The sequence below is a fragment of the Diplotaxodon limnothrissa genome, linkage group LG15, assembly GCF_057381915.1.
Source record: "Diplotaxodon limnothrissa isolate DT_005_m linkage group LG15, D_limnothrissa_male_GT1.1, whole genome shotgun sequence".
Taxonomy (NCBI): Eukaryota; Metazoa; Chordata; class Actinopteri; order Cichliformes; family Cichlidae; genus Diplotaxodon; species Diplotaxodon limnothrissa.
In genome coordinates, this window is record NC_140610.1 from 16,607,520 (window position 1) to 16,630,058 (window position 22,539).

The 22,539-nt window shown below is 37.7% G+C and overlaps 1 protein-coding gene across 5 annotated transcripts in view; it reads left to right on the forward strand.

The window, feature by feature from the left end:
* The window catches only part of LOC146617331 (disks large-associated protein 2-like), a 116,420-nt gene that overhangs the window by 76,581 nt on the left and 17,300 nt on the right, over positions 1-22,539 (forward strand). For 2 of the 5 annotated variants that reach the window (XM_085371894.1, XM_085371895.1), the window contains 5 exons: positions 3,749-3,966; positions 5,982-6,135; positions 8,237-8,456; positions 16,484-16,528; positions 21,190-21,246. In XM_085371894.1, coding sequence (XP_085228020.1) covers positions 3,749-3,966; positions 5,982-6,135; positions 8,237-8,456; positions 16,484-16,528; positions 21,190-21,246 — 694 coding nt within the window. The remainder of the gene's footprint in view (positions 1-3,748; positions 3,967-5,981; positions 6,136-8,236; positions 8,457-16,483; positions 16,529-21,189; positions 21,247-22,539) is intronic. The other 3 variants (XM_085371897.1, XM_085371898.1, XM_085371899.1) reach the window with 2 other exon arrangements.

Sequence of the window (22,539 nt, forward strand, 5' to 3'; positions counted from 1 at the left end):
TTATGCTGTTGAGTCCCTCACCTGTCGCCACTGAGCACAAGGGCTGTCGAGTAAGAGAGGATATTGGGTGCTAAAGAAAAAGATTATGAGGGGAAGAGATGAAGAGATGGGCAGCAAGAACAGACAGCGAGAATGGAAGTGATAGAGAAAGCATTATTCCACCTCCAGGAGAAAAAAAGGGGTGTGAGCCACTTTCTTTTCTGTGAGAGCAGTTCAGCACTTGTGGCAGAGAAACAGCCACGCTGTATGACTGGCTAAAGTGAGTAACTGGCAGAGCATGAAAAACAGTCCTGCGCCTGGGCTTGTTGTTCCAGGAGCTAAGACTGGTCTGTCCACTGGGACTACTGCTAGCTGCACCACACACTAACACTGCTGTACTTGCTACATGCCTGATCAATACGCTGTTAGCAGAATCAGTGTGTGACACACAGAGATGGTAATGTGTTACTGTAATCCGATTACTTTTTTCAAGTAACGAGTAAAGTAAGGGATTACTATTGCAAAAACGGTAATTAGATTACCGTTACTTTCCCGTAGGAACGCTGCGTTACTGCGTTACTAAAAACCGTGATTTTTTTTGCGAGAATGTCTCATGACAGTGACGTACGCGAGTGCGACGGTCGTGACAACAGCTGTGTGCAGATCAACAATGGATCATATATCGAGTACGGGAGAGAGTATGAGCGTGCAGCGTTTAAAGCGTGGAAGTACTGACCTTATTTTGAGTTTGATTCCATAAAAAGTGACAAAAACATTAGCGTCCATTAGCATTGTGCGTGGGAAGTAAACATCTTTTTACAGCGAAAAAAACCCCTAAACTTCCAAGCAAGCTCCGAGTGCTACCACGTAATGGGAAATTCACAGAGAAACTGCCGTATCCTTCCACTGACCGCTGCGGCACACCTGCACCAGGGTAAACCTCCGCCTACCCAACTCCTGCTTTACAGGTGAAAATAGAGCAAAAGGACCGCTAGTCTTTGATTTTATTTATTTTCTGCTGTGTTTTACTTGCATCTATTTGAAAGAGTGAGTGTAAACACAAAAAAAATATTTTATGTGCTGGAATGTGCAGAAAATAGGTTTAAATGTTAAACAAATTTCTTCCAGTCAGAGAATGTTGCATATAATTAAATTTTTGCTTGATGCATAAAGTTAAAAGATTAAAATTAATAAAATTATAAAAGTTTTAAAATGAGACTTTTCCATTTGATTACATTTTGTATGATGGATTATGCAGAAAAAGTAGAATTGGGCTGAAAGATCTATCGCTTTATCACCTCTTCAGGTTGTAAATCGTGTTTTTAAAAAGTAACTAAGTAACTAAGTAATTAATTACTTTTGAAAATAAGTAATCAGTAAAGTAACGGGATTACTTTTTGGGGGAAGTAATCAGTAATTAGTTACTGAGTACTTTTTTCAAGTAACTTGACCAACACTGGTGACACATGGCCACTGTAGCTGTCCATCTTCATAAGAATTAAACCAGGGTGCAATTGAAGAACCCATGAACCTTGTTTTTAATAGTATCAATCTGATACTGTAAGCTCAAACATACACTGTGTATTCAACCCAACAATAACAGATAATCATTTTTGAAGAGTTGAACTCTATAATTTCTGTTCTATCAAAATCACTAAATCAGCGCAATTATTATGTGTAGACATCTGCAGCACTGCACAGCACAGTGTAGAGTAATTAGAACGGAATCACTTACTCACTATGCTAATCTTGATGCTGCTGTGTTAAGCAAAGTCCCTGTTTATTGTACTTATAATTGAAACACTGAAACCAATTTATGCTACATATATATAATGTTATGGCTATGAGCATCTAATACATACAGTCACATGAAAGAGTACAGCCTTTCTGCTTCCATAGAAATCAGGGGTGTACGGTAAGTAGCAGCCAAGTGCTGCTAATCGAATGCACTTAATTAACTGATCATCAGCAAGTGGGACCACCTTTGTTAAAGCAGAAGTTCTGCTGGTCTGGAGCATTCAGGTGTGTGTTAACACAATGGCATAATATTCCTAGCGGTGGATGTCCCCATGTTCCCAAGTGCACCAGCAAATCTACAGCATAATGATGGAAAAAGAAAAGAAACAAGGTGTTGCAATATTCTGGTTAAAATCCAGACCTCAGTCTGATTGAAATGCGGTGGCGGGACATTAAGAGAGCTGTACATAAGCATTTGCTTGCACTGAAGCAAAACTGTAAAGATGCGTCGGCCAAAATTCCTTCACAGCGATGTGAGAGACTGATAAAGTCATACAGAATACAATTACTTCACCGATTACTGCTGCTAACGGTGGTGCCACAAGCTACTGGTTCATGGGGTGTAGTTTGTTTTTCACAGGACTGCATAGAATACTGTCAGCCTTTCTTTTTCACATGACTGTACATGAGTGTTCATTATTTTTGTCGTTTTTAATCACATTTGCCTTACAACTTATTCTGAGCTGCAGTATGCCAAAAGCTTATTTTGTGTTTATTTGGCTGACAGTCAAAGCTAATTGAAGAGCATGTATGTTTTTGTATTAGTAATACTACAGTGATGACAGTATGCTGACTTAAAAGTTACAGCCCAAGCCTCAGGGGTATGATTGGCTGCCTTTTCTGTGCGTGCATAAAAATACATACTGATTCCTTGCCAAATGTGTTCATTTGCTTCCCAAAAATCCTTTAAATATGGCCACATTTTGATTTGCATTATGAGCGATTTGCTAAAAAGGATGCTGAACCCTGTCCATCCAACTGAATGTTGACCGTGCGGATGTAAAGTGCCATTTTACTTTACTTCTAAGAAATGTGATAATGAATTTCACTCCGTAATTTAGTGATGGGCTGGGGAGTTTTGGGCTACCTAAACATTTATGAATGGAAAAAAAGCAGTGTGAACAAGCGTTTGCCCTCTTCCTGATTTCCTAGTTTTATTTGTCACACTTATGTGTTTCAGATCAAACAAACACATTTTAATATTAGACAAAGATAACCAGAGTAAATACAAAATGCAGTTTTTATGATTTAATTGATTAAGGGAAAAAAGTTGGTCCTGTGTGTAAAAGTAATTGCCCTTCTTGTTAAATCATGACTATTTCTCATATCTCTATATATGTTTATGTGGGAAAAAATCCCAATATATGACCATGTTCAATGTCACTTAAATCACCTTTCTTCCTGAAGCTCAGTTTGAACTCCAATAGGACATTTCATGCCTAAATACACCGAACTGCACTGAGTTGGCTGATTGTATATTTATGTTAACAAGCAGTTGAACAAGTCCACGTAACAAAGTAACCAGTTATTATTTCTTAATCAGCCCAAAATTAGGTACAGGTGGAGACCAACGTTTGTACACTGCTGTGAAACCACTTGGATAAATCTTTATAATTATTAAAAAATTTGCTTTATGTTACGGTCTCACAACTTTATATTTTCAATGATAACATCCTTGGCATCACTGTGATACACAATTCCTTTACTTGATTTTTCCATTTAGGTTAAAAAACACATAGCTGATACACTTTTCACACTTATATGGGTAATTTTCAAGCTGTATTTGCGAATATCTTTCATTTACACAACCCTGTCAAAGCTGTATATTTTGTACATGGCTAAATATTGCTATAGTACTCATCATCGTTTTATCACAGACTTGCAGGAATAACAAGTAATATCCTGGACTACTTCGACCTAATTGTTATAAATGTCTGTATTGTATTAAATGTAGGTGTGCCATCTTCCACAGGTGCCCCAAGATGAGTGGAGTGGATACCCAGGTGAGAAGGATGACGAGATCCCATGTCGGCGGATGCGAAGCAGTAGCTATGTTAAAGCAATGGGAGAGGTGGATGATGAAAGTGGGGACTCTGACACCAGCCCTAAGACCTCTCCACAAAAGACCATTCGGTCAGATGCTCTTGTCCTCAAATCAGCCATGCAGAGACCCCATTTAGACTCCCACAGGTAGGCCTGGTTGCCTAACGTATTGACTTAGTGTGCCCACGGCAATGCTGTGTATTCATTTAAATATTCCAGTTTTTATCATGGGTTCACTAAGGTCTTACTCAAAAAAAGGTAAGATGATGCACTGTGATTCATTTCCCTTTTATTTCACAAGTTTCAAATATTTACATGACATAACCAACGCTCATCAATAGCAGTATCTCTGGTGTTGCTTCAGGGTCAACCAGTTGAGCTGCTTGGATTTCAGTGTTAATTGTTGCTTGGCTAGAATTTATTGGAGTCAACGCTGAGGACACAAGTTGTTTTTTTTCATACTTCAATACAAGTGGAAAGTTGGGAGTTTTGATGCAACACTTGCTGCTAACAAAATGTTGCTGCATGCTGTGTTTAGTTGGTGCTCAAAGCAAGAACATTCAGAGTCGTCTATATAAATAAACAGTCTCACTGCTCTGCCTACATGCTGTCAAAGTAAAATTGCTGTTTGTTAATGCTGCTTTTTGTTAAGCTGTCCCTGAGAGATATGACTAAATTGAACAGTCAGGTGATTTCAAGTGAAGTTACTTTGGAAAACAATAGTACCTTTGTTGGCTTGTATGGTTGGTGTGGTTGGCTCTTTTTTGGTCTTAGGCATTGCCTGCCAAGCACTGTATTTCTACAACTGTTTCATGGGTCAGCTGCAGCCGTGCTCTGGTGATTGCTGTGGCACCAACTGGTTTTGAGTTTGATATAAATTTCTGATATACCATACACAAACACTGCATCGCCGCATCACGCTATTGCTGACAATTCTGTCAAAAGAAGAAAGAAAGAGAGCCGGTTCAAATGCAGGAGAGGTGACACATGGAAGGGCATACGTTAAAGTTAACACTGCTTGATGAAAAGCCTTGGGGGAAGTGACGGGTTTGTTCTGTAACCCAGCCAAGTGTGGAGTATATATGTCTGTGTTTTGATCCTAGACAGACTTTGACAAAGGGAGAGCATGCAATCTCCACATAGAAAGGCCCCAGTCGACCTGTGGAGCCAAACCCAAGACCCTCCTGCACTACTGTGTTGCCTTCACAATTACAACAAACCTTAATTATTGACAGTTTTACCATTCACTTTCACTCTAATGTGATCTACTCATTAATATAAATGTGGTAAATAGTATTTTGTTGATAATTATTCTAATCAGGGTTAACATACAAATAACATGTTGCAAAAGGTTCTGCACTGGACAAATTGAGATTAATTATCCAGATGATTTGTGTGATGTTACTTTTTAAAGCACAGTGTACATCAGTTGGCTGTTTTAGAACAGATAGATTTCGCTTCTCAGGATCTTACCACCTCCATTTAATGATTTCCTAATGATCTCTCGCTGGTAAATGGTGACCATGTGTATCTTTTTCATGCTAAACCAGAACAACATACAGAGTGTTTTTTAATTGGCGTATTCGTGATGTCATTGCTCTACCTAAGCTAAAACACAGCTTTTCCCCCCAATTTATTGTTCTCTGTGACTGTTTGTTTTCAGGCACTGTGACTTTCAAACGCAGCCAAATTCTTGAAGCTAGGGAGCAGTCGTGAATCCGTCATCTCTACTGCCACTGAGTGCTAATTTTGTTACCATCATCTCAGTGGGGAACTGATCACTTTTGCTTTTGTCCACAAACAAAACAGCTCTTATGTTTTGTTTATCCTCTGGTGGAGAATGTAATAATCTCTTACTGTAACTCCATGCTGTCACTGTTTCCCTAATAAGAGCCACAGCCTAGCTATGCATGCTCTCTATGATTTTGGGATGAATGAACTACTGTTTTATCATGGAACTAGAGGATATTTAAAAATGAGAGGGGTGAGGGGGTATCATGTAGAAGTGAGAGGGTAGAAGTTCATTTTCATTTAATCACAAACAAGGCCGTGCCAACAGATGCTAACCAGCGGATTTATAAACTACAGTGTGTTCCAGATGTTACCTTTGTGGCTTTTGAACTGTGAAATCGTGTCTGTCCCTGCCCCCTGTCCTTGTTCAGCCAGGGCTACCACTTGCAAACCACAAGAGATATACAGCCCCACCCTAGTGTCACGCTGGACCCCGCCACCTTTCATCCCCCGCCCTTCCGCTCTCGCAACCAGAGCTACATGCGCGCCGTCAGCACCCTCAGTCAGGCTAGCTGCGTCAGCCAGGTGAGTCTCAAACACATGCATTACACAGAGGCAACACCTGGACACATCACTGAGAGCTTATATCAGTTTGTATGTAGTAGCACTGTGCTGAGGACAGCACAGAGGCACTAAGCACCCAAGGGAGGTCCCCTGATTATTAGATTGCAGAGCAGGGGTGTCAAACATAAGGCCCAGGAGCCAGAATCAGCTGGGCAAAGACTCCAATCCGGCCTACTAGATGTCTTTGGAAAATATGAAGGAGGGCTTGAATTATGGACTTTTCACTGTACTTTCATAAGTGTTACTACTACAATTAAGACCTCCCACTTGGTCATTAATACCACACTAAAGTCAATAAGTTGTAGATAAAAAAATAAACTTACATTCGCTATCTACTATTTACTGTAGACTAATGGGTCTATAGTGAGTTAACAAGAAACTTCTGTTTTATATTTACAGGGAAGTCTGGGAAATTAACTACTAGAATTTTTCCTGTGATTTCTTTCATTAACTACAGCACAATTTCTTTATTATGTACAAAAAGACACATGCTGTTGAATTAGACTTCTTTATCTAATATTAAGATACCTCAGGGATTAAATGTGTTGTTAAATCTCTTTACAATGACAGAAAGGGGCATTTCACTGGTCTGGCCCAATTAAGTTCAAAGTGGGCTTTGTGTGGCCCACAATGTAAAGCGAGTTTGACATCCCTGTTGTAGACAAAGCCTTGGCTATATCAGTCAAACGAAATTGGAATAACTTATTGCTTTTACTGTTTGGGTACAGATGATTTATCTGAAAGCTTATGTCCAGGCACAGTCCAACATGGTTTACAGTTTGTTTCTGAAGTGTTATCTGCTCATAAAAAAAATGTGAAATTACACATAATTATTAAATTAGGACATCAGTGTCACATCAGCAAGTTTGCATCTTGATATCTGGAACAGGCTACTGATACACAGTTAATGAGCCTAGTGTTGTTTTAGCATGCCAACTCGTTTGTTTTGGTTGACAGGGCTTTTTTGTCACCCTCGAGCAATACACTACAGTACTAGTGTAGGCCTGGAGATGAAATAAATACACGTTTTGAACCAACATCATCATTCAAATAAATTCAAATTCAAATACCTTCTTCTCCTATGAATCTATACATTTGGATAAATTAAGTCCGTTTGGACCTCCATGGTGGCTTAAGATGTGGTTACTGCTGCAAGATCTGAGACACATCCACCATTGGACCTTCAATACGTACATGGAGTAACAATGAGGAGAGATTTTGGCTAAAACACAGGTTGAAAAATCAGTTTACACCCTTACGTGCTAACACCTAGTTTTCCATTACTGGAAAAGGTCTAATTAATAGCAAATCATTCCCGTTTTTAAATAGTAAAGGCTAAAGTAATAATGAAAAGGCAATATTATCTCAATAGTACATCAACATTTACAAAAAGTGTTAAATAATTCAAATATAAACAAAAGTATGCAGCCAACACAATTTGTATCACTAAAAGAAGAAGCTATTTTTATCTCTTCCCTCGTTCACAAGGAGTTTCCACAACAGGTAAACTCCACATGTTTGATTTGGCAGAGTTTTCGTGCCAGATGTCCTTCCTGACGCAGCCCCAAAGGGATTTGTGTCTCCTCGTAGGATTGAACTGGGGATCTATTGGTGGTTAGGCAAATGCTTTAACTACTACACTACAGAGACACGTTCAGCACTTAGCTGTAAAATAACATTTCCCTTTGATGAGTACATGATTTTCACATTAACAAATGAATCTTGTTACACAGAGCAGTTTATTGTACTTCTAAGCTCTTCCACGACTTATGAGATATCTTCCATCTGTTAGCATTCAGTATACTGTATAGAACGTCTTTTGTGATCAATTTATTGCTTTATAACTCAAACTGGCTATTTTTCTTATTGTTTTTTTGTTGTCATCTGAATTTTTTTTCCCCCATTTGATCTGACATTTATTCAGTTTAAGGTCGAAACTGACAGCGGCGTTTCCTTATGCTAACACTCCTTCATATTTGCTGTGCAAAGGGGAAGAATCAAAGTGAGAAAGAGAAAGGAAGAGGAAAAATTAAGGACTGCTATTCCTGTTTTTGTCTCTCAGGTGAGTGAGACTGAGATCAATGGCCAGTTTGAGTCAGTTTGCGAGTCCGTTTTTAGTGAAGTAGAATCCCAGGCCATGGAGGCCTTGGACCTGCCTGGTTCGTTCCGCACTCGAAGCCACAGTTACCTCCGTGCAATTCAGGCTGGTTATTCCCAAGATGACGACTGCTTGCCTTCAATGACATCCTCCACTGTCACTTCAACTCTCAGATCCACAACAGGTAAAACAATCCCCCCCCTGAATAAGAGAGGGCTTAGATTACATATCTTCATATATCCTATACATGCGCACAAACTTGACATACCTAAATATGTACAGTGGGGAACCCTTGAGCTTCAGAGATGCCGGGCTGAATGATTCCAGTTATTTTCTTTGGAAGCTATGGTGTACGTGTGTTTGTTTTTTTGCCACTGCATACTCCCAGTTGTTTAGATGGACCTGCTTGTGTGTTACGTTGCATGAGTCATGCATCATTAGCCAAGCTTCTGATTGGTCAGTTGTGGTGTTGCCGAGCTTTAATCTAGGATAGGGGTGGGAGAGCTACATTTTAAACATTAAGATGGCAACACATGGCCATAGTACACAGTATAATAACACAGCACAGCCGCATTACATGGCATGCCTAAAAGGAACAGACCCGAACCAAAGCATGTTAAAGTGTGGTGTTATTTATGTATTATGAAAAGCGTGTGAGTTACTTAGGGAGGGGTGAAAAACAAAATGGGCCAGGGGGCAGGGGAGCAGTAGGTCACTGATATACTTGTTTGAGAGGACACACTGGACAAAGCATTCACCTGTACTCCCCATTAGCACAAACTTTGTAACGGACATTGCAATTGGCTACATAAAATAAAAAAAATGTTAAAAAAAAAACCCAAAACAAACAATTTAAGGTAAGTCAACAAGCTTTAGCAGCTAGTACATATGCACACCTACATGCTGGTTGCACAAAGAAACTACACTACACATGTTAGAGTTTGAAAGAAAAAAACTTTACTAACAGTATTGTTGTACTGTGTTGCATGAAACTTGAGTTAATGCTAACAAGTGTCCCAATGAATGATATGTCAATGTAAAAATGCAATAATTTCAAGGTTTTTTGTGACACAGTTCAAACAATATGTCCCTTTATTTAGCATTTCAGGTTCTTTGTGCAAGCACAGTCTTTCCGGTAACTCCCTCACTGAGTGTATTTGGTGTTTGCCTGCAAGAGTAAAGCTATGAACCCTATTGAAACATTTTTTTTCTCTAATTACATGCATTTTTTTAATATTATGGATTACCTGGATTTTTACTGTTTTTGTACACTTTTCTGTCAATTTAATATTGGAGACATTTGCAGTTTTATTCATTTTGTTGCCTTTGTTTTCTTGTTGAATCTGGACTTTTGTTTTTGTTTTTTATCCTTTCATTCTCAATTGGGTTTCCATCTACGATTTCTACGATGTGACAGAAGTACTGAGGACAAAGGAGTGTTCTCCAATCCCACCGTCTTATTTGCTTAACGCTATTCATTTAACTCTGCTCCAAATCTGTCAGCTCAACATGGGCGAAAACAAGCAGTTGACTGTACATTATGTTCTGAAATTGTATTACCAAGATTAGCATAATGCATCGATTACAACATGCAATATAAGACTGTAGCAGTTCAGAGAAAGGACTCCCTGGATGCTGATAAAATATACAGTACTGCCACCTCCCATACAACCCGTACTGTAAATATTACTTGTTTTTGGGATGCACTATAATTATGCGTGAATAGTGGCCATAAAATAAAATAAAATAAGAGCGAATCGCTTATTCATGGAATCCTGTTTTTATGTTAGTCTTCAGTACTAGATTATTACTATTATTATTAAACTGTAAGCAACTTATGACCCAAACCCTGAGGCTAGTGGGCCATTGAGTGGGGAAGGGACCCCATGGTGCTCCGTAGGGCAGACGAACAGCAAACCCCTCTCCATTTGACCATCCACCTCTTGAAGGATAACCAAGGGGAAAGAACAACTGGAGGCATCAGTGATGATTGTTGCAGGTATTTTAATGTTGACACGCATACATATATCTATGTATATGTGTGTTTTTGCACTGCCTTCTCAGTAAAAAATAGCAGATAAAGTTTATATGTAGTTGGTAGAAATATCGCCTTATGTTATCCCAAGTAGCAAACATGGTGTCAAACAACTCATAAAACCTCAGACATGTTGATTTATTTTTAGAGCACTGGTAATGCTGAATATTGATTACAGTGATGAATGTGATGCTGGCTTTTGTGAGTTGTTTACCACGTCTCTATTTTAAGTGTTCTTAGACCACATTGTAAGTGTAAATGTATGCGGTATGTTCTGCCCAGACTCTTCAGAATGTTTTCATGCTTCAGCATAAAATAGCAGTGAATGTTATCGCATTGCCACTGTCTCCAATCATTTGTGAGCGCAGCATCTACCTGTTGTACATGTGTGAACTTTTTTTCTTTTCTTTCATGAAAATCTGGCTTCTTTTCAAAAGGCCACTTGTGGCAGAGTCTAACTCTTGGCAGTGATTTTGTCAACTGTCTTGGACTGTGGGATTGCAGCCTCTCCCTGGTGCAGCCCTCACCGGGTTTGAATATTTCACATGGTCTAAATCAGCCACCTTGGACCTGATATGTTCAATAGGGTTCATATCTGCTTCTTGTGATTCTTCTACTCCCTTTGCATCTTTTCTTTTGCACAAAATTGCACAAATTTTAAGTAAGTCAGAAACATTTGACATGGTTTGAGAAAGGGTTCTCAGAAAAAAAATGAATCTATGATTTGATAATGATTGATGTATTTCATGTTTAATTCCACTCTTTGTTGTGCTGTGCAGTGAAAAGATGGAAAGAAGCCTTGAGATGACTGAGAAGGCAGTGTAAAAACATTGTGAAAAGCCTGCAGTATGTGAGTTAGGTCATAATCGTTGCCTTTGTGGAGTAAGAGAACTGAAAAGCACATTTCAGTAAAGGTGCATTTTTAAGCAGGTTTTGGCTGACCGATATTCACCTACATCTTAGCCGTGCACATTTCTAATGCTTGTGGTGGGTGCAGACGCGTTACTTAACGTTAAACCTGTCAAACCAAATGGGAAATCAATAGATCAGAGCTTGTACATCTTTGGAACTTTCCACTCACATACTGTATGTTTTCCATAGATATGTGTTATACTGTAGATCAGAATCCCAGTCAAATCCCACTCCAGCTGTTCTTTTCACCCTGAATGTCCTTCTGTTTGCATATTCACATTTTTCTTCCAGAGGGATATGATGTATTGGATGGAACATCCTTACTAAATGATGACATGATCGAGGATGATGATGGTGCTAGCTCCTCTGCCTATGCGGAGCTCGAGAGGCTAGAGAGAGAAACTACTGCTGCACGCAGCCAGCACAGTACTAGCTCCACGGTAACAGCCATCTCGATCCCACCGGCACCTCCACCTTCATACAGGGTCCCTACCGCCTCACCAATAGCCACCTCTGAGCAACCGGTTCCTCAGGCCATTCAGGCCTTTAAGGAGTCTGCTAACATGGTCGCTGCCTTCAACATGCAGTGGAAGGATGAAATCTCTGCAATGCGCTACGAACTAGCAGAGCTGCGCAGAGATGTCTGTGGGGAATTAAAAACTTTCAACAGCAACTTCTTCAACTTTACTCAGTGCTACAACATGTGGACTTTGTGCCGGGAGCCCTGCAGCGACAGCACCACACAAACAGATGACAGAGTTTCCATAGGAATTCAAGCAGGCTCAAGCTGGTCTGTACGACAAAACACAGAGGACAAGTCAGTGATGTGCCAACCCGAGCCAGCACCCTTCAGTATCATGGATTTGATGGACCCACCTCGAATTGAGATTATAGAGGGAACTCCTGAAAGCACGCCAGAGGGGTCAGGCAGCCCCGCCAGCCCACTTCCAATAGAGGATTTCCCATGGGAGATCAACAAAAAGCAAAAGGCTCATAAGCAGCCAGACACAACTGGCCACACAGGTGGTCACAGAAGCGCCAGTCTAGAACTGTGGAGCAGGAAGTACACCAGTGGGCCCATGTCATACCTTTCTATGTCATTTTAGCCATACATACATGTAATTGGAAAATGAAATAAGGAAAACGGGCTGAAAACCTGAAAATTCAGAAAAGGGGAGCAGAACCATGCTGTTATTAGATGTCCCTTTACGCTATGCAGACACAGAGTCTGTCATCTCTTGAACAGGTTTCACTATTGTTCAAGCAATCTTTTAACAAGTGTCTTGCTTAGCCATCGAACAAAGTAATTATTTTGTTTCACACCAGAATGAGGTGACATCATAATCTGAGGGAGAATGTGATTGATATTCAGATCCTCAAGTGCCAACGAGTGCAGCATCATCTTCCCTCCGCTGTCTTAAATACTCAAAAAAGCCAATTTAAGTAATCATGATTGGAAATTTGAGGTATATTTAACTATATAACTCAACTATCAGCCAATGTGAGGTGACGCATATCTCAGTCTGTTTCTGCACATGAATTTGAATAGCTCATGTTCATTCCAGTTTCTCTTCATGTAGAAACATTCTCTTAAGCACCTGAAAAAATACTGTGAATAACTTTATAAACCCTAGTTTTTTAATGAATGCATTAAAGATGAATACATTATTTAAGGATATATTGATATATAATTTATGTTTCAGTTATCGTGATCAAAGCATTCCTTTGCCATTGCCTTCTTCCATTTTGTAGCCAGTTCCAGTTGAAATGGGCATTTTTCTTTTTAATTTCCAACATATGAGCATATTTTCAGTGGTGAACTGATGAACCACGCAGCATAAAGATCAAACAGTAGTTTAGGAAACAGCAGGTAGTGGTGAAAACAATCTGTCATAACCCTCATAAATTGTTTAAAAGTCCTATTCTCTGGAACACTGTATGGATTGCACTGTCTCAAAGCTCTGAGGACCTAGTCCCTGACCAGAATTGTTTACGATAAATTATTCTGATTGACTATGAAGTCAAACAGCCAGCAAAGCGTAAAACAGTAAAGGGGAATTCACAGAAATTATCAAGTTTGAAATTACTGGCTTCAACTCATTCCTGCACAAACTGCATTTATGTTGAAACTCTGTATATGTATATAAATGTATCATTTTGTAAATAGAGAAACTTATATTCAATACTTGTACTGTTTGCAGTTACAAACATACTGTGTTCTGAAAGCGCTGAGAGGGGTTAAAGTAGTAACTGGGTTTCTAAACCAAACACACGTTTACCAGTCTTCAATGTCCATCTTTATTTGTTTCATCCTGTTCATCACCCCACTGTTTTTTGCACATCATGATGAAGTCAGAAGTTCATAACAGTGTTTCACCTGTTGTTTTAAGTGAATGTTCTTCAACTGTTATGAAAAATGTCTTAACTAGTCACATTTATTTTATTTTAGCTCTAAAAAAACATATATTTGATCTAAATCCTATCATATTTCTCCAGTGATAAAATGCTGAGGCTGTTCATCACTATAACAGAGAAACACTGGTCCCTGTAAGTAGACAATCAGAGCCACTGAGGGCCTCTACCTCTTCGATATGTCCCCAGAGGTGCAGTATAGTGCCACTGAATGTACTAACACCGCCTCACTAGTGATGGCTTAGCTGGGCTCCTGTCAAGCCCTAATGGGTGGGAGCCCAGAATCATCTGCTCTATTTGGCTAACTGCTCATTCTGCCTCTTACTTATAAAATAATAGTTGCTCATTAGCCACTGATATTGCCCTCATCCCCTCCATTGTCACATTATACCTGCAAGGCATACCAAAGTTAATACTGAAAGGTGTGGAAAAAGAGTCCAACAGCAAACAAGTTTGACAGGACTTATCTTTGGACTGCAGCACAGGACCACCGGAAGCCTATATGTATCAAACCCCGACTGAAATGTGAACCTTCAGCAAGGACTTTAAATAAAGAAGAGGCATCATCTCTCAATTTATAAAGAGAGTGGTTCTTCTTCCTGTTTTGCACGACCCACAAAATCAATATTCACAGAATAAAGCGGCATTTTGATAAGCTGACAGTTGTACAAAGGTGAATCAGAATTAATGTTGAAGCCACAAAAGGAGGAAGGCAGACATTTCCTTTTGAGTTTCTGCTGTAGGAGTATCCTACACCTGTTTCAGCAAGCTGTTAAACCTGAGCTCAAACACCTGACTAAATTTCAATCTGTAGATGGGGATGTTTGACAACAAGTCCAAAGTTGTGGTTTTATTAGGACATATACGGATAAGCTCAAGTGTATTGCTATGATTGTCTACTATTTGCAATACTGATTATACATTTTAAAACATTGTAACTTATTTAATTTAGCTTTAACCTAAACATAAGACGTTGAAATTTTCATTACAGACCATTACAGGTTGGGTTAGCATAATTAAATCATAAAATCATAAAAGATTACAGTGAAAGGCTTATGACTGTGACAACATTTAGCCTATAATCATTTTAGTATGAAGTATATATATATATATATATATATATATGATACATGTACAAATATGAAAAACATTTGGATAGGCTTGTGTTCATAATTCTGCTTTTTGAATGCTTAAGAGGGGACTGCAGTGGCATTCTCTTACATTGTTTCCCATTGTTTGGGGAATGTAAACTAATTTAAAAGGTGCTGAAGACTGGCCAATCGTGACGTCTCCAATCTGCGTTCATTCATTCTATGCAAGTCCTTTGTTTCTTGTTGTATGTAGCTACATTTTAACAGTTTTAGATATGAACGTTTATGTTGAGCCTTCATGCCGGTCATCAATTTCGGAAATGGAATCACATTTTCAGAAAATATTGGTGACTCTTTGGAAAAAAAACGTTCTTATTTCTGCATGAGCCATGGGCAACGCTAAGGTTTCCTTAAGTGTTGGCTGCAAAAAAGTTGTTTCATCCACATTTCTACTAATTTAGCCTGTATGTACCTAAGAATCTACGATTTTTGGGGGGGAGGGGATGAGATTCCAGCTATGTAGTAGCATCTACATGTTTTGTGACACTGCATACAAAAAACTGAATAATCATATAACAATTTTACCAAATACAGCCAAATTAGAAAATAGGCCTCCAATAATATATTTGGAAATGCTGTACAAATGCTTAACATTCTTCTCGATCTATATACAACTAAACTGCAAACTCATGACTGATTGATGCCAGGGAATGCACCAAATTTTTTTAAATATAAGTTTAATCCAGTCATTCATTTTCATTTTATTACTTTGCTCAAAGATATTACCCTTCCCTTGAAGCAAGTTGAAATGTAGCAAAAATACAGATCTAAATAATATTTTCAAATCATATATGTGAAGGATATACATATTAAAAAAACAGACCGAAGATGAAATAGACAAAGGGTATTTGCAATTATTTTTTATCATGCAACCATATTTTCTGTAATGAAATATATAACTATTTGTAAGAAATTCTGTCTACAGTATCTAATATGTTTCAATATGTAGTCAATTTTGCCATTAGTTTTTGTTTACATTTCCTTGTCATCCAGAGATATGATGCAACAACTGTGCCAACTCTGTGAAGTCCAGTTAATGGGACAGGGGTTTTTGGATGGAATCTGATCTCACCTGAACCTGTAACACTGCTTCAATATAAATCTTTTTCTATCCCTGTGTTCTCTTCCTGCATTTATTTATGGTGTCTTGGAGAAAACAAGCTAATTTTCAGGGATCTCAGACTGCATTGTTAAGTGAATACGATTTTGTCAAATTAAAAAAGAAAAAAAAGAAAGCATTCTTTTTAAATGATAGTTTAGCCTGCACTTGTTAGCTTATGCTTATTTTGTTAAATGAATGAAAACTGTGTGATACGTTTTTTCCTCTTTTATTTTTGCTTATTGTGGTGTTTCTTGTGATTATTTATTTCAAACTTTTATTGGCCTTATGTATTTTTCATAAATTGATATAAAACAATGGATTGAAATGTTTATGATGTTTATGATAATTCAAAATGGAAAAATAGGGATCATAGCTTTACAGTGGCGTTCAAAGATGCGACTGACCTCACGGCACTGATAGCATTTTTTTGTGTCCAAAATCTATATACTCTTCAACACACTGCAAATACACAACACAAGCCTGGCACAGTGTCTTTTACTTTGACCCTCTCAATATGTCTTGCTTTTCTACTAAGCTATCACCTTTTTTGTTTTTGTTTGTTTGTTTGTTTTCCTTTTTTGTCGTTTCCCCCATTTTAGGCCTCCGTAGCTTAGCTGGGGGGCGTAGAGAGTACGGTAGGTCTGGTAGGGAACCGCTTTATTCTATCTTTTTTGTATGTTTTTCATACATTTTGTCTGTCATTAACATTTTCACTTGATAAAAATGAGATATCATAAGTTAAATATGCCATCATGTATAAGTATGTATAATACATTTCATTGTTTTCATCTGTTTCAAAATTGAGTTCAATTTTATATTAAGATTTTATAGCAGTTCTGGATCTTTTTCAAAAAAAGAAAAAAAGTTTGACATATAACAAAAAATACCCACATGTTGGCCTAGTGTTAGCCACTGGCAATTTTGAACAATATACTTTTAAAATCTTTTCTGCACAACTGCCTCCTAATTTAACTGAGATGTGCATGAAGCCTTTTAACAAAGACCATAATTAATTTTTTGTTCATTTCTTTTAATATTATAGTTCTGTTTAAATTCATTAGTTTTAGCAGTGATTCACCCTCTTGCTTTAACCATTGTATATATTTTTCTTTATGAAAACCGAGGGGAGTAAAATCAGCACACACTGTGTTTAAGGCAGGTTCTGACCAGCATAACAGCTTTCTTCTACAAACCACCACAAATCAATGCTTAATATACCTTTGTTAATGTGTAGTAAAGTCACTTGTTTTTAGCAGTTGCTTTAGGATTAGTTTTAAGAGAAAGATAGACACTATTTTCATTTTAAATGGGGTGGTGTAAATGGTATTTTATAGCATTCTACCGTCTCACATCATGGTAGAAGATTTGGGTATTTTGGACACTGATATGTTTATTTTTAAATATACCAGAAAGTGGATTTTTTTTCAAGCAGGCTACAAATCATGTTAAACTTGTAATCGGGGGCTCTCAGTAGATAAATTAACTTATGAGTAATCTTAAACTCTCTGTTCGTAGTGAGATGACTAGATATACTGTAGCAAACCTAGAACATGTTAGCCCACTAACAGTCATATCCTATAGTTACTTCTCAGTTTCTGTGAAACAAATCTTTTGATAAACCACAGGCCTGTACTACAAAGCAGGATTTGGACTTATCCAGGTAGCTTCTGAGTTAACCCTGGGTTTCTGCTATTATAAAGTTAGGGGTATATCCCCATGGTAACTAATTCTGCAGACCTAAGATGCTCTGGAGCAGGTTCTGTTTAAGATTACAGATTAAAAGCTATGAAGTCACCACTAACCAATAACCAAGGAACTTTATTCCTTGCTTTTTCCGGTTTGGGTCAAATTATTTTCTTTTTTTTAAACTTTTGTTCTATAAGCATTAATATGCAATCCGATAACAGGGTGCATTTTTGGACTCATGGATTTATTATAACAGAATTAATACTGTATATAGTCTAAGCCTATGCTTGAATTGCATAATGTCAAGCCTTTACTCCTATAGTTGAACCTCATCAGGACTGCAGCTGAAAAAATGCATATTTGCAGACTTTCCTTATTGGGTTCAGATAGATAACCTATATTGATATAGCCAATTAGACTCTCATACTGGTCATTTGTCTGCAATAACTTTGTTACTTTAGATCTATTTGTGTATTTAACCTCTTCATATTTTTCCAATAATAGTGTTATCTTCTTTTGAAAAGTCTGTTGTTCTGCTGCCAGTTTACCTAGCCATGTTTATCACTGGTCATATATACAATTGTAGCTAGACTGATAAACCCTGGGTCAACTTATTGACCTTTTTACAAATGTTAGGGTAAGTGAAGCCAGCTAACATACCCTGGGTATGTTTATCTTGCTTCATAGTACAGCGTCCAGGATAGGCCTACTTACGTTTTAGATGGAGTGCTATTGAATTCCCAACATTAGTCCAGCATGTTGTCTTTGCACACTCAAAATATACTAACCTAATCTCAGGAAACCCTTTTCTAATTTTTATCATGTTGGTCTTTGTTTTTGACAACACCTTTGAGCTTACAGTGTACAAGTAACTTTACTTTGGTTTTAACAGCCGGGGGGGGGGGTTATTACACTGAAAAAAAGTGGTAGTTTAGGCCATTGATTTGTATTGGTTTGTTCTGAAATACTCATACATACAAGGTTAATCCACCTTGCATCCATGGGGGCATCACCACTGTATGTATATATGTATGTGGCAATGAACAACATGTTTGTTTTATTGTAAAAGAAAGGGCTACACAAATTTAAATTTAAACATTTTGTAAACCCAATAGAATCATCTGCAATTGACCTCTACACACCGTCAGGTATAACTAGTTGTCCTACGTCAAATCATCCATTCAGTCATCCATTTACCAATCAATCCACTCCATCTTTTCAAAACACCAGTGTCATATTCAGGTTTAAACACAGGACAGAGTATAGGGCCTGAATAGGAACAAGGAAAAGAAAATTCTCTATTTCTCTTTTTCCTTGTTGCTTTTGCCAGACACAGTTATTTATTTTGGCTCAGTCAAAGTTTAGGGAACAAACTTTAGGGAAAAAAAGTTGTATACTACATGCTATATGTATGCTGTTACGTAAAACAGAAAATACTTTTTGCTAGTTTTCCATATAAAGTATGCGCTTGTCTCTAATTTCTTAGGAAATCTTTTTGATTGCAACAAAATTACTCAGATAACAGAAACACCAAAGTTCCATTTTTATCATTATCCTTGTCAAACTGAAGTGAAACTAGACATTAACTCTCTCTATAGCTAGAGTTAAATAAAACACAGCAACACGGAAGATTTCACCTTCATTTTGTTACATCCGCAGCCCCCATGCTCATGTACACAGCTCGTCAGTCATTGCATATCATTAACCCACAACCCTGATCTGAGTAAGAACAGCATCTTACCAGCCTCTTTGCCAGTCTGAGTCCACAACTATGGCAAGAACAGCCTCTGGCACAAATGGCGGGAGTCGGACGGAGCGGAGACACTGTCAGAACTTTTCCCAACGGTTTTTCTGAAATTTAAGTGTTGAACACAAAGAAGCAAAAGGTTTGAGAGGTCTGGCTGAAAAGCACGAGAGTGGAGGTCTGTTATATTTTTTGCACCAAAATTATTGTTATGGAATAGTATTGGGTTGCACTTTACATAAAGTCCATGTAAGTACAAAAGGTTTCTCTTTTATTTTCCCTAATTGTGCCGATATAATCAATTGGGAATCTGCACCACATATGCAAAATATGCTAATTTCAAATGTTTTAATTTAATTGTAATTGTAAAGTAGTGATAAGTGTTTTTTATGTGTGCCCATGTACTTGCACTTCATGTAAAGTGTGACTAAAACTCATGAGATCAAATACAAACAGAAACGCATTTGGTCATAGGGTGATCGTAACCATTTCGTGTGAAATTTTAAAAATGCCAAAAGTGAAACTTCAAAAAGATCCATATGCTGAAATACAACATGCAATGTTTTTTACTACATCAGTCAAAGCCAGTCTTCACATTAAGAATGAGAATAGGAGACTGCTTTACTTTTTAGTCTAAACATGTTCTTTGTCTGGCTGTCTCAGCACATCTCATCTTACTTCCTTACTGTCTAAACATCATTTTGGTAGTGTAAGTAAATAGTCTGGATTGGCTAATTCAGCAGTCTAATTTCAATTTGCTGACCTTACAGAAAGAACTACTTCAATATGAAATAATATGAAAACCATTAACTGAAATAATCCAAAAATATTTGACTGCATCCTGGATTTTTTAATATGGCTTGCTTATTCATATTTATGGTGATGATTTATGCTCTGTGTGTCTTCTAATTATGTGTAATATGAAAAGGTAGAGATTTAGATAATGCATGTTACAGTGAATGTTTTTATGCATTAATAACTTGCCTACTGACTTAAAAGTTAACGCAGACCTGATAAGTACTGACAGATCACGAGATCCTGAGAAATGGTTAGGATATTCAGGCAACACTGATGGGCAAAATTCCTAATAGCCTAGATATTTATTGACTCTTTGAAAGTTTTTCAGCCTAATTTTACTAAAATAAATATAGCTTAATGGCTTTTTGTTTAGCCTCGTCAGATCATCATTTGCCATTCTTTTTTCATTTTAAAATGTACAAAGATGTTTTTATAAAATATTGGCAGATGGAACAGAACAAAGTCTATCCTAATATACTCTCACTCTTCTCTGACAATAAAAGCCTTGTTATCAGACACAAGGTTTTGACTCCTCAAAGGAATACTGCCTATGAGCATTGCCCATTAAACTGTGTTTAAGTTGTGCCAGTGTCATTAGAACGTCTGCATTTTGAGACAGAAACACAGTCAGTGTCTTAGAGTTGAGCAAATATGAGCATTTAAATGTGTTTTCTTTATAATGTGAAGCGTTAAGTTCATTACAGCAGGACTGTTAATGTAAATTACTCATAAGAAATGATTGCAAAACAAATGCATTTAGATCTATTGGGAAAAACAAAAGCACTGATGTAAACTGAGCATACCTGTGTTTCTCTCTCTTATCACCTGTAAATGATTGAATTAAGGATTGCATAAACTAAGACAATATATCCTGTAAACAATTTTCAATAATTCTTAGTCTGTTATGGTAGGTATATATATATATATATATATATATATATATATATATATATATATATATATATATATATATATATATATATATATATATATATGGCAAGATGATTTACTGTTGAGCATTACTGTGTTCCTACCCTGCATCTTTTCTGCCTAACCAGTGTTGCTTGTTCCCTACAGGGATTCAGTTTCGTCTCCCTACTTCCTGCAGCGTGGATCGTGCTCAGCCACCTCCAGGTACCAGTCCATCTCCATACTCTTCTTTCCCTCCATACTAACACTTATTTTTGCAGACATGCATTTCAGTCGCAGCCATAAATCCATGGGCAAAGCAAAGGAGTGATGTCATTTTTGCGAAAAAAAAAAAAAAAAGGAAAATCAGGTGAGGACCAGGTATCTGAAACAGGCTGAGAAACACAGCAGTACATCATCAAAAGGGTTGAGCAGTGTGAGACACGGTCAACTGTCAACATCCACAGGAGGTTTAAAATATGAATGAAAAAAAAAAGTGGAGTGTTGGCAAAACAGCTGCTTCACTCTCACAGATGCTAATCTGAAAGTGCTGCTGAGCCTGCATCTGCTAAACTTGCCTGTTTTATAAGACCAGACATGGTTAGAGCTGCCATACCCTCTTAATCACGGCAAGGGCGCCTCCAGAATTTTTTCACAGTGGTGGCTATATGGGGGCCACTAAAAATATTGGGGTAGCACCGGACGCAGCAGTAGGGGTGACAATGGGAAATCGTTAGGGACATAATGACAAAAATTGTATACATAGGAATAAAGCACAAGTTCATGTTGAAACTCTTTGTAAGGTGTCTTCCTCTCTTGTGCTCACATTTATTAAAATCATTACCAACACAGGACAGTCTTGCCGCGGGGGGCACTGGGAGGGAGGCAGCAAATTTTGGGGGTGGCCAGTTTATTTTTAATGTTAAAGTGACACATTAGAGCCATGAAACTTTAAACTGGCTGCGCTTCATTTGTGATGTTAGTAAGGTACAGCTTGGACAAACATATTTCCCAGCGCAGAATCAATATGGCACAAAAAAGGGCTCCAAATATAATATATATATATATTTTAAATGATTAGAACGTGGTAGCCTAAGATGATTTTAAATCAAAACCCTGAACATAACCTGCTTCGACCAGGTTGTGTGTTCAGCTTGAATTTACCACACACTGATTTAGCCAGGTAAAAATAGAGATACTTTCAGGACACAGGGAAATCTGATTATCTCCAACCCATTAATCTCACTTTGTAGTATTGCACTCTGGTCTGCAACCCTGTAAATGTCATGATAGTAGCAGAGGTTTCAGAGGTTAGGGATTGATTCACTTTTCAGACCTACATTTCATGAGTGCTAACAATGAAAAATAACCTCAGTCAGCCTTGAAGTAAATGAATAAATAATCAGTCCCTATCCATGATTTTTAACATTCAAAAAACTGTTGGCATGGACTATGATCGAAAACAAATATTTCCATTATATTGCATTAAATAACCTAACAAACGCATTCCTAATTTTG